At 42.6% G+C, this 13807-nt stretch overlaps 1 protein-coding gene across 2 annotated transcripts in view; it reads right to left on the minus strand.

Annotated features, from left to right (window-relative positions):
* Nucleotides 1-9759: 9759 nt before the first annotated feature.
* Nucleotides 9760-13807, minus strand: part of Rybp (RING1 and YY1 binding protein) — an 89565-nt gene continuing 85517 nt past the window's right edge. For both annotated transcript variants that reach the window (XM_004629513.3, XM_023713320.1), the window contains exon 5: nucleotides 9760-13702. In XM_004629513.3, coding sequence (XP_004629570.1) covers nucleotides 13450-13702 — 253 coding nt within the window. In that variant the 3' untranslated portion in view covers nucleotides 9760-13449. The remainder of the gene's footprint in view (nucleotides 13703-13807) is intronic.

Below are 13807 nucleotides of genomic sequence, written 5' to 3' on the forward strand. Positions count from 1 at the left end.
TAACATGAAGGTTGGCACTAGAAACACGGAGAGACACCAGGGTGGTTAGAATGAGACTTGTTAAAAACAAAAGAAAACAGGCTCACTTATATGTAATTTATATATCATGCTACTTAACCACGTGAAGCAGACAATTCCAAAATAGTGACTTTTAATGTACTCAGACTAATACAACCATCACCAAAATCAATTGAAGGATATTTTCATCACTTGCCAAGCATCTCTGTGCCCATTAATAGTCACTCTCCACTTCTCTCCAATCCCCTTCCAGCCCTACAACCCACTAGTTTACTTTCTGTCTCAATAGATTTGCCTGTTCTGTATACTTGATGGTGATTAAATCACATGCTAGATGAGCCTTGGGTCTGTCTTCTTTCACTTAGAATATTTCAGTGTTCAACCACATTGCAGCATGTCTCTGTACTTTTTATTGTTATGCTGCAAATTATATGATACTTTACATTTCATAAATTGAGAGATATTTGAGGTTTCCTTTTTTTTTTGGCAATTACGGATTCTGCCACTATGAATATTTGTGTGCAAGTTTTTGTTTTCATTTCTTGGTTATCTACCCATGTAAGAATTATTGAGTTACATGGTAATTCTATGGTTAACTTTTATTTTCACTTTATTATTATTATTATTATTGTGTGTATGTGGTGCTGGGGATCAAACCCAGGGCCTTGTACATGTAAAGCAAGATTTTTAGCACCAAGCCACATTGCCAGCCCTGTGGTTAATGTTGTGAGGCACTTCCAAGCTTTTTGCCAAAGATGCTACACCATTAAGAAGTATGATCAAAACATACAGTGAATGCTTAAGTTTTTAAAAACTTATTACAGTAAAAGACATAGTTTCAATAATTCCCCCAAAAATATTCAAAAAGTTTTCTCTCACTTCAAATATATTTATCCCATAACTCCTGGAAATGTATTGTTTACAGTAATAAATATTTAAAATTAAATGTTCACATAACTTTCAGTCACTCTTGTACCAGTCCCACTAGCAATGTATGTTAGATAGTTCCAATTTCTCTTTGCCAGAACTTATTATTTGTCTTTTCATTGTGTTATCCTATTGGGTGTGAGGTATGTCTCATTACGGTTCGGATTTGCATTTCCCTGGTGGCTAATGATGTGGAGTAGAACTTTTCATGATTAGTAGGCATTTGTATATGTTTTTGGAGAAATGTTTGTTCAGATTCTTTCACAACTTTTAACTGAATTGTCTTTTTATTATTAAATTATAAAAATTCTTTATGTACCCTGTACAGAAGTCCCTTATTAGATTTGCAAATATTTTCTCTCATCCTGTGGATTATCTTTTCACTTTGCTGCTGGTGCCCCTTAAAACCTCAAAGTGGTATATCTTTGAGGCCAGATAGCTCAGTGGACTAATGTGCCTGCTTAGGCAGAGCACAGCAGCTGGAGTTCAATCCCTGGCCTGCCCTGCTGGCCCCGCCCCTGGGGCACACTGAGATGGCAACTGAACTTGGGCGTGGTGGCACACACCTGAATCGCAGCACTGAGGAGGCTGAAAACAGGAGGATCACTGTGAGTCTGAGCTGCATAGTAAGCCCTTGTACAAAAAAAAAAGCCCCATCTCATGTGAACTTTTGGAGGGACATGATCCAAGCCATAACAGGTACTTTTATTTTTAGAATCATTTAAGAAATCATGGCCAATCCAAGGTCATGAACACATCTCCGTTTTCTTCTAAAAGTTTTATACTTTTGCCTTTCCTTTGGTCTGTGATGCATGCCTGCTTGCCCAGACCTACAGCCTCCAGGATGTTCCTGCAGGCTGGAACCCTACCTCTCTGCTCTCAGAAGCCACACTTTCTGGGGTATGGCTAACGGGAGGCACTGGCCAGAGGAGAAAAGAGAAGCAGAGGTCAGTACCCCATGCTGTCCCTGCTCGCTGCCACACCATTGCTTTACCAGCAGTTGCACTAGGTCTCCCTGACCATGGATCCTGAAGGACAGCCTCTCTAGGGCTCTAAATCTCCTGCCCAGTAATGTCACTTCCTCCCCTGGCCCTGCAGGCCTGCATGGCCACACCTTCTATTGCAATTAAGCCAGGGTACCTCTCTGTCCTGGTCCACACCTTGCCCAATCAACTTCCTATTTCCTTCCAGTCCCTTGAGTTAAATCTCTGCATGAACTGACACACTCCATCAAAGCCCTGCCCAGATCTACATGTGGCTGCAGCTAAACTGGGGATAAGTAGGCAAACGGAAATCATTAGTAACTCCAGCAAAATGGAAAGTTGCATGGGAGAAGAAAAGGAATCATAGTTTTGCCATAAAACTCTATAGTGAGTGTGTGTACAGTGTAAGTAATATAAATGCTATCTAACCAAATATGGATTTCATATAGAAAGTTGGACAGGGAAAGAGAGAAAAGCCTTCTTGTGTGGGATGAGGTTGAGCAAAGGGAAAGAAAGCTGCATATCCTCTTCTACAACAGAAGATCGGAGAAACACTGACAATGGACCACACAGGGAGGAGCATACCCTACACTTGCAGGTGAGGTGGGAAGAGGGACCATGGAGCACAGCTGTGGGAGACAGAGCACAGGAGTACTCTGAGAGGCTGAGACAGGAGGATCTCATGTTCAAGCTCAGCCCGGACAACTTAGCAACTTGGAGAGATCCTATCTTAAGAAAGGAGTGGGAGTGGGGTAGTGTGGTTATAGTTCAGTGCAAAGGACCTGGATTCAATCCCAAGTACCACCAAGTATCAAAGAAACAGGGATACAGAGTATCAAAGTTTTTCTCTGAAAAAAGGACAAGAAAGTGAGGTGGGGAGTTGGAGCTGCTATTTTCTTTATTATAGTGTATTAATGTTCTAGGGCTGCCATAACTGATTGCACAGAACGGGTGGCTTAGCCTGTATATGTTCATTTTGCCATGGCTCAGGAGGTTGATGAGCTCAAGATGCTCCAGGCTGGCTCTTCCCAGGCCCCTCCTTAGCTGGAATGTGTCTGCTCTGTGCTATGTCCTTGTGTGGCTGCTCTTCTCTTCTCATCTGAGGACATCCATGTCGTTGGAGTAGAGCCCCACTCTTGTGACCTTACTTAACTTTAGCTGCTTCTTTCAAAACTCCATCTCTAGTACAGTCACAATGGAGGTTATAACTGAACACATTTATCGATGGCCAAGGTAAGCTAAGGTGGGGGGAGCACAGTCCAGTACTTAGCTCACCCGACTTAGCTCACCCGAGCACTTAGCTCACCTGACTGATCCAGAAAATTCTTCTCACTGTGAGCATGTTGAGCACGTGGCTCCAGAGAGTCATCTGCCACAAAGGCCAGTCCTGTGGGCCACCAGGGTTTGGTGCCACCTTTGGCTGATGGCAGATTCATTAAACATGTGCTGCTTTTGACCATGTAGGAGACTTACTGTCAAGGACTACGGAAGTGAACTAGAGTCAAAGGAAGGTCTTCTGGAGCAGAAAAGTGGAATGGCTGTGTCCTTAGAACATTGCTCAGCAACAGTTGGTGATGGCCTCCCAGTTGGAGAGCCCTTCATGAGGGGGACAAAGTAAGACAGAAATTGCCAGCTGCCCTTCCTGTGGTTGATTCCCACACCTTTGAAGGCCTCGGTGTCCTGTGTGAGGCAAAGGGCAACTAGTTCTATCTGCTGACTGTCAGAGGCTAGTGGCTAGCGAGTGCACTGAGCAGGGCTGTGCATTAGTCATTTTATGTTTCTGGGACGTACTGTCTGACATGTACAACTTCAAGAGGGATTTCATCTGGCTCACAGTTTCAGGGTTTTCAGCCCATGGCTGACTGACTCTGAGGCAAGAACACCACAGTTGAAGGCTAAGGGAGAGGGAAGCTGCTTGCCTCGGGGCAGGGGAGAGGTAATGGTGAGCTTAGCACCCCACAGTCTCACTACTGTCCCAAAACCCCAACTCTGAACACCTGAGGCCTTTGACCAAAACCCTAAGAATCTGAGAACTCGCTGTTGAGGCTCAGAAAACAGGCCCCTAAGGTATAATACTTTAGCTTAGTCAGAGCCTTATGCTACAGCGTCAGCCTTTCTTGTCCTGTCCACAGCACAGCATGCCTTATTTGTCTAGGACATTGACTGCCTCTCCCAAAGCTCAGGAACAGCTTTCTCTGGAAATTCCCTATCTGCCTAAGGAGAGAACCCAGGACAGAATTCAGGGGTCCAGGGTTAGCTGAGAATCTCACTGACCAGGGAAAAAGAACTACAGCTTACGGGAAAGAGTCCCCCAAGGTCCACAGCCAGGCTTCCTCATTAGCTACATATACCCTGGAGGCTGCTCTAGACTTCTCTCACCTGAGAACTTGAGGAATCTGCACAGTGAGGCCACTTTTACTCTCCATTCTTATTCATTTACTTCCCTAACTTGTCTCCAGCACCCAGAAGCCCCAAGCAGCTCCCCCTTACATAGCTCAGAGCACTACAGGCTTCTGTCACTGGCCTTTCCTTGATTCTCAGGTCTTGCGACATTTCCACGCATATTCATTCAATAAAAGTGTTTTTCCCCTTTTAATTTGTCCTCTGTCCATTTATTTCATGAATCCAATTATCAAGGGTAGAGAGAACGTTGTTCCCTCCATGACAGCCTGCCTTGGATTCCCTCCCCCAACTGCAGTAGCTGTAGGAGGAGCAGCAGCTTTCTCAAACTTTCCCACTAAAGAGGCTATGGAGACAGAAGAGTACATCGAGTATAGGAACTGTCTATGGCCTTGTGTTTCGTTCCCTGAATTTGCATTTCATCACACTGTCATTCGGAGGGTGTGTGTGTGTGTGTGTGTGTGTGTGTGTATTTGTGTTTACTAGGGATTGAACCCAGGGCCTTTGCACTGAGCTACATCCTCAGTCCTTTTTAAATTTTTGAGCCAGACTCTTGCTAAATCATAGGCTAGGCTTGAATTTTGCATCCTCCTGTAGGAGCCTCCCAGAGCACTAGGACTACAGGCCTGAATCACCATGACTGGTTGGGCTCCTGCTGTGCACCAGCTGCGTGTCACCTGCCCAGGGAGGCTGGAAAGGCCCAGAGGAAATCCCTGAGTCAGGCAGAGAGCAGAGGGGCAGTGAAGTCTAGAAAGCACAGTCGTCAGATGTGCAGCTCACAGGGTGGCCGGTGGGTGGTCTCTGCAGGCACTAAGTGGATTGTCAGAGCGAGAGGCTGCCAGTGACTCACCTGCTTTCAGGAAGCCAGGCTCCTAGCACCCAATGAGGCAAGGACAACTTAAGCAGGAGTGTGACTGAGATGGGAATGCACAGAGAGCACTGCTGGCAGCCAGAGCACAGTGTTAGACCTCCCCAAAAACATGACAAGGAGAGTGTGGCTCTGCACCCCAGACCAGAGCCACAGCCACACTGCTGGCCTGGGGACACTGTGGAGTACTGCCCTGCCTGTAGTCCAGATGCCAGGCCCTTCCCTCTTCTGTGGTCAGGCCAGTGTTGGATGGCTCAGGAAAGCCCTGTCAGTAACTGTGTGGCACTTGAAGATGAAAGGACATGTGGCTCCGATTGTGGCCATGTAGTGGGAAGTGGCAGGTCACAGGATACCAGAGTTACCCAGGCAGGGCAAGGGCTAGCTTCATAGCTAACGATTCCTGAGCATCTACCAGGACTAGGAATTTGTTCATAAAGCCTTCTTATAGCCTTATATACCTTTCTATTCTACAGAGAAAGAAACTGATGTTCAGAGAAGCCAGGGATTTGCTCAAAGACACGAAGAAGCAACTTGTGCCTAAAATGCCCCAGCTACACGTCCTTGGAGTATTCACTGAAGCTGAGGTTACAGCCACCAGAGCTGAGTACAGTGGCAATGCTTGTAATTCCAGCACTCCAGGAGCCTGAGGAGGAAGACTGCTGTTAGGGCTTCACCCAGGCAATTCAGTGACTTAGTAAGAGGCTGTCTTAGTGCAGTGGGGTCAGAGCTGAGATGCAGCTTGGTGTGGATTCAATCTTTAGTACTGCCAACACACACACAACCCCCCCACAAAACCCCAAAACAATATGCCAGTGATAAAATTTAAATAGGTCTCTTTCCTATAGGATGTCTCAGAACTTTTCATACATTATGCTCCAATAAAATTTTATTTGTAGACACGAACTTGAAATTTCATACAATTTTTACCCATCACAATTATTACTCTTTATAAACATTTTTTCTAATCATGTGAAAACTATTTTTTTGTTCACAGGTTATACAAAAATAAGCATGAGGACAGACCTAGCCCATAGGCTGTGGTTTTGCCCACTCCTGCTGTACTGAGCACTCAGGCTGAGGGCTTAAATGAGTTACTAAAGGCATTAAATCAGAAGCAATAAAAGGTGCTGTTCTTACTACTTAAATGCGGCTATGATGATGCCCAACTGTTTCATGGATCCAGATCACAAGAAGCTATAATAGGTCACCTGGAGAACCATGGTTGCTTCCACCACTGCTTCCACCTCATTGCCAGTGTGCTGCACTCTCTGTGGCCTAAATTCCTGCACAGGGGTTGCCCCCCAGAGGAGTGGCTCCCTCGTGGGCTGCTGGCAGTCCCTTCTCCATGCAGCATCCTGCTAGTGGGCCCCGCGTGCCGGCTGCACAGGGATGTGACTGACGGCACCAGGCGGCTGCTGATTGTTCCAGGATGAATGGGAGCTGTTCACATTCTCCCTTATTACCCGATTTGTTTGCTGCCTTCCCCTGCTTTGTCACCATGATCTCTGCAAGCAGGAGTCGCCTGCAACTTCACAGAGTAATTTATTAGAGGATCTTGCCTCTTGGGGATGTCTCAAATTCACACATTTTGCAGATTGTTATAATTCCAGGCAATGAGATAATTCTCCTGTAGACTTCTCCAAATGGGTACAAACTCCTTTAAATATGAAGAGGTGATGAATACAATTTATAAATCTGCCTAGCATCTAGATTCCAAGTGCTGCTCATTCGGGGGCTTCAGTGACAGCTCAATGACTCAGGCTGAAAAAATGATTCTCATCCAAAATCTACTTTCCACGAGTGTGTTTGTGGCTGATCTAAGTGGTTTGCAGCTCAAGCTTCCCTGTCCGAGGGGCATGTGGATTTATGCATGAGTGAAAACAAAAACACCCAGTTTCAATTAATGTTGTTTGTGTGTCTAATTATGTATGTGAGGCCTTCACTCCGGGGAGGTGGTAGGCACTCTGCAGACTGTTAGCTCTCCCACCAACTCTCAGCTTTTTAAAAATACTAACACAAATACAATTGAAAGACAGAAAAAACAACAGGACAGTGAATATCATTTTAAAATCAAACTTTTAATTATGAAAATTAAAAGCCATATTTATTGTAATACTGGTACACAGAATCAAACAGCCATCAAAACTACCACTGGACTTTATTTACAAGTGTCCTTTAGCTAACCGTTTCTTCCTGTGCCAGGGAAAATAATAAAATTTTTAAAACATGATAAAATCCCCAAACAAGCTTCTTTTCATCTCTAGTGTTATGAGCAAGGCATCAGAATGAAAAAGAATTCTGTTCCCACTAAAAATAGTCAAACTCAACCAGCTACTGCAATGGTCCTTGTCCCTGTTTTAGAAATGGGGCGAGTCTGAGGCCACAGACTTACCCAAGGTCACCCTGTTCTTGGAGGTGATTCTCACTGGGCTCTGACTTCCCAGGTATTCCCTGTAGATTTCAGGATCTACAGTCTGAGGTTGACAGAAGCAGCTCAACAGACAGGACAGGTCCTGATCTGGTTCACATGACACAGCACCCCCCTGGGGAGGAGGCTTTTGGACCTGGGCTTTAGGATTCCCCTGAAAGCTATAGAGCTCAACAATGGCTTCACTAGGAGCCCTCCCCACTGGCCATTTTCAACAGAAAGTTGAACACTGAACAGAAAGGTACTACAGAATGTTCTTCCTGGCTCTTCCAGGACTCTCAACTCTTTTCTTGGCTTCCTAGGTTCTATGAAGGAAGTTAAACTGCCTTGCACGATTCCCCAGCTATTTGGATGGGTTTTGTTCAGGGCAGGAAAGACAAAGGGGCTTTATCCCAAGGGACCATGGGATCAAGGGTTTGGATTCACGGTGCCAAGTCTGGACTCTGCTGAAAAAAAGGTACTCAGATGAGTTAACAAAGCTTGGCCCTAAGGAGTGGAGAACAAATGTGTTGTGTTCACTTACTACACCTGCAGTCCTAGGTCAAAAGCATCTACAGGAACGGGTCAACTTGTCTATGTTCTCCTTTCCTATCAGAAATTTCACACACAGAACTGAAAGTGATTGGGACTAAACATTTAGGGACTGGATGCTGTTAAGTGTCCTCACCCCAGCCTGATGGTTAGTACCTCCATTCTAGGGACCCATTCTAGAAAAAGCAGAGTCCTCCCTGAAACCTCCATGTCCATTTCCATTGCACACTCTCGTGAGACCCTGGTTTCATTAATTACCAAACCAATTGAGAACCTTGCTTCTACCACGAGGCCCGCTCTAAGACTGCCCTTGCTCATCTGAAGGATTCAGAGCAGCTCTTTGAAGGTCAGGGATAGAGGAACAATGGCCTCCCTGAGATGACTGCTGTTCTGGCGTTAGCCTGGGCAGCAGCTGGCTGTTCTCCATCGCCATGCCATTATGAAGTCAGGCAGGTAGGTCACAAGTTAGATATCATTCTATTCTCACCAATGCTTTAGCAAGAGCTTCTTCGTATAGTTGCATCACACCTACTCATTTTATTTTCCCTCAAGAGTGATGAGACACTATCAAAGCTAAAGTTTAACTCAGGACTGATGAGCAGATGCCCTCTCCTTTTCTGTTCTACAGCTGGAAAGTATCATCAACTCTTCCTAGAAGTCCAAAAGGCTCTCGCTCCAACGACCAAGGACCTACACCTGTTAGAGTGAGTGCCCATCCTCCCAAAGTGTTGCTAGTGCTACCAGCATGAAGACTTTCACAAACAGAAAAGCCAGGGGATGAACAGATTACTTGCCCATTTAAAATGGCCTGTGGGTGGAACATTGGTCAGTAATTCCTTCCAGACATTTGTGACAAGCCAAACCTGAGTCACACAATAATGGCAATGTGGACAAAGAATGTTTACTAAGTTTCCCTTTATCAGGACAAAGTTTCAAATCAAGGTCCTGCATTGTTTACACACCCTTCCCTCTGGTACTGGCTCAAGCAGACTCAGTAGAGTCAACAGGAAAACTTTGTGTGTGTGTGTGTGTGGAGCCGGGGATTGAACTCAGGCCCTTGTGCTTGCCTTATTCTACTGAACTATCTCCCCGGCCCCCTATAGTCAGCTGGAGATGAATGTCATTTTAGTGTTTTCATTATTCTTGGAAAGGCTAGTCACTGATGTGGCACCAGCAGCAAGTCAGTGTCCCTTGAAGGGGGGTGCTAAGAGAGCTGTGTGTGTCCCCTTTAGGTTACACATACACATGCCTGTGTCACAGTGGACCTCATTGTACGAGGCCAGAACTAGAGGGTTTTCTGTCCAATGCCGAGTTAGCCATGTTTAGCCATCTCTACTTCCTTTCTTCAAATCACTGTTGCCTATCTCAAAGGATGCACCAAGATAATTCATTCTTCCAAATTTCAGTGATTTTTCTGCTCAACTGTATCTTCTGCATCTGAGTACATAAACTCAAAACAACTTCAGCTTCAAGTAACATAAGATCAAAAAAATAAAAATAAAATGAGCTATTCATATTGAAAATATTCCATTAGCTAAAAATCTAGGTAAAAAACAACTTTCTAAGGGCTAAAATCTACACAACACAAAAATAAAGATTTCCACTGTAAATTTTACTATTTTATTTGTGAAAAAACTACAAGCAGAATTCATAAATAGACATTTCTATTTAAAGCAGGAAAATGATAAAGTGGCTTCTAATAACATAGTCGTGCACATGCCAGTAACAGGAATATATTAACATCTTTTATTTGCTAGACAAAGAGCAGTGTCCAATATAAATTTCCCCCAAAACATTTAAGACCTGTGAATTTCTGACCAGTTCACAAAACCACCAACTGACACTTTAGCATGAAGAAAAAACAAACCTAACAGACTGTCAGCTCTAAAGACGTTACAGAGCAGAAAACTTCCAAAAGCGTTATACAAGCTGTCTTTCTGGGCAAATGGAAAATATAGCTCGTATAATACATTAACAAAAATTCACAAGATTATGTTTTGACATACTTAACAAGCATTCTCTATTTGTCTCCAACAAACAAAGCTAAGGAAATAATGTAACCATCTTTACACAGTAAATTAAGGTTACAAGTCATACACAAGAACAGAACTGCTTGCGCATTAAAAACTGTTCAGCTCCATTGTCATACTCTAAATGTTGGCTCTTAAAACCATTTTCGGTTACATACAAGCAAAGGTTATTATATATTCAGCAATTAATAAATTTTCAATAATTTAAGATACGGTAGCTTAAAAAAGTAGACTGAGAATGGTCTCGATAAGGCAGGTAAAACATCTTAGTGGAATAAAACTCACAGAAGCTTTTGCCAATCTCTTAAATATTCAGATTGAAACTGAAAGGTTTTGATTAAAATGTTTTCTAGGTGTCAAGATGCCTTTATCTTTTTTAAAAATTGCATGACTCAAGCAGAACAAGTCAGGTAAGCTCTTGAGTGTGCCCAGGCACACACAAGTGTGAGTGTGTTGTATTAAAACAAATGGAAACTTGCAAGCATAACACTGTGCTTTTTTTTTTTTTTTTTTAACCTGCTTTCTGTGCCACTGAATACCAAGTATTTCTGGTCCTCTTTTAATATATATCTTTATAACCTACACTAGTGTTTTTATGCACTGCCTACTAATTGTAGGGCAACTGCAAAGGCAGAAAGAGGAATTCCATTTCCAGAATACATGCCTGAGGGGTGTCAACAACTTCAGAAATTAAAAGTCTAAAAATACCTACCACTTCACTACCCCAACAGAACTGCAGCTAAAGGGCGGTCTTCTAACATCTGATTGCTTAGGTAACTCCCACTGCAACTATAGCTCCTACCAAAACAGCAAGTTCATCCCACCTGTTCAAAAGCAATCCACCTCCCCTTCCTTCACCTCTCCCCATTCTTTAATTTATCACGGAGGCAAAATTGAAAAACCAAAACATTGGCAATGAGTTAATTAGCAGCCTATGAGTAGCTGGTTCATCAGCTATTCCACTAATCTAGGGGTCCAATCACTTTACATGAAACTGTTTTTGAAAAAGTACACAGTGTTTCTGGACAAAGTGCATACCAACAATTATTGGTTCAAAAAGCAGTGCAACCCACAAGTTTGGTGGCATTTAAATTTTTTTAAAAAGTTAATTAAAAACTTAGCAATTTCTTACACCTCTGGAAAATAAATATGGCTGACTAATTTACCCTCCCTGAGACCCTTAATAAAAGGAATATTAAAACTTTAGAAGGAATGTCTTTGCAATATCCCACTAATATTAAAATGTGGATTTAAAAGTCATAGTCAAATCACTATGTATTATATATTCTGATGCTTGTAGAGAGCACCTAATTTCCTTTGGTTCATTAATAAATACTTTAAAAAGGTATTTAAAAAGATAAGCACAGCTTGCATCCCAGATACAAGCATTAGTTTAAAAAGAGGGGAACATTGTCCATGCATTTGAGAGGACCACAGCAACAAATGGCACTGCTTTATAATCTAGACCTTTTAAGAACAGAATTTAAATTATGGTAATTAGTGGACTATGGGATAGTTTTAATGTAAATGTGAAAGGAACCTTTACTGTTGGCTACTCAATTCAAGCTGTTAATTTCTTTTTACTTGTTGCCTCCACAGAAGTTACTTCTATTAATAAGCAAGCCACTTTAACACCAAAATGTGGTGCTTCATTCCATCATATGCCCTTTCGTGAGTCTTTAAAGATCAAATAAAGGAAGGTTAACAAGGTTTGAAATGACTCCAAAGTACTACAAACTCAGTGGACATGAACACAGAAGTCAAACAGAGGCAGAGCCCCAAATCCAAATAAAAGTAAAGCAAAATGTTTTTTAAATGATAGATGGTAGTGTATTAGCGGTCTTTGATATATTTTTTTTTGTTTTTGTTTTGCAAGGCAGTAAAACGTGGGGGGGGGGGTTCACTCCCTGTCAAGGAAGACAAAGATCACATGTGTGTTTGCTCTCACCATGAGTATGAGTTTTCCCTGCATCCTGGCCATTCACCACCAGAGTCCTTTCCCAGGGTACTGGGAAATGTCTACACACTACAGGGCTCCATGTTGGGACTGATGTGTAGTTCATAGTATTTGTTTAGTAAAACAAACAATAGTAGGTTGTACCAAAGAAAAATGAATTCTCACAACACTGGTAAGTGAGGGACTAGGGAACATGACACAAACAAATTCCAGTAACAAAAACCACCCTTGCAAAGTCATGTGAAAAATGGAAACATGGGACTGGTTCCAAGTATGGTATAGGCCAAAAATGCAGTTTTAGACTGTTTAATCCTAAAACTAAAAGACAACTTCTAGATTTATCTCAGACATGAATAGAAGTCTGGAAAATGGATGGAATTCGAGGTACAGAACACTGTATTTTCATGAATTAAGTGAGAACAGCAATGTTAACATGTAACCGTAATTTACACGAATACTTGGCATTCTGGAGCTAGTTTAATTTCTTTTGGATGATCAAAGCCCTCCCCAACTAAACCACTTGTGATTTGTCAGTTATCCCATTGCAAAATGCAGACTATCTGGAGCAGTCATTAAATTTGAGATCACATAGTTTAAAAATATATATATTTTTATATCATCCAGTACTGTTTATAGACAGATGAGTCAAGTTCCCTTGTGGGCTGGAACATACTTCATGTAAGACTGATTTAATTCAATTTCAGCACTTTCATAGAAGGGACTGTCCCAGATCTGTAACTATTCAATGTTGTATTCACTTCACAGTGTATCAAGCACCAGCGTTGCCATGAATTGGTTTCAAATAACCCTTTATATATAATTTTATATTTATATATATATAGTTATATCAAAACTGATAGTACATAGTATAACTGCAAGAAAGAACTAAACTTAAGAGGATATGCTGAAAGGATGGAGTTTGTGAACACAATAAATAAAACTTCCCTCCCCCCCAACCCTCAACAAAACAAAACAAAATACCAGTTGTAATGTACATGGAAAATTGTGCACAGCAGATTTTTTTTTTATATATATATATAAAAAGTAGATTCGGGAGCACATCCAATTATAAATGATTGTTAGGAAAATCATATAAAACAATGGAATACATAAAAGTGTCAAGAGTAATCGTCAGGGTGCGAAATTCCTTGGTGGCCAGATGCCCATGGCAAGCAGAAATTATCCTGGCAGCATCGCTAAGAGGTCGATGTCCACAGAAGATTCTCCAGGGGTGCAAGCAGCATGGGCAGGTGGAGGATTTGAATTTCATACCCTGATTCATAGTTTTCACAATTCCATGTGCAATTTCAGAAAGATTCATCATTTACTGCTGACATATCGCCTTTTGGCGTGGAGGAGCGGGAGGAGCCCTTGTCTGTGCTCTCTGACCCCGAGCTGCTCTGGTTCTGCTGTTCTGACCCTGCACTGGAGGTCACTGTGGATGAGGATGTCGAGGAAGAGCGAGTTTTTTCCTTAAAGTCTGTAATAATGACGGTGACGTTGCCCACAGTTACTGCCAACTGCTGTGCGGTGCTCCTGTCCACATTTTTCAGCCGGGGCCTAAAACACAAGGGAGGGGAATGGTAACTTAAATAAATGATGGATTAGAACCAGGTCCTACCAGATCATCATCCATACACACCAAGACTTCGTGACACTTCCAAT

Source organism: Octodon degus, unplaced genomic scaffold, assembly GCF_000260255.1.
Source record: "Octodon degus isolate 3935 unplaced genomic scaffold, OctDeg1.0 scaffold00030, whole genome shotgun sequence".
In the NCBI taxonomy this organism is placed as follows: domain Eukaryota; kingdom Metazoa; phylum Chordata; class Mammalia; order Rodentia; family Octodontidae; genus Octodon; species Octodon degus.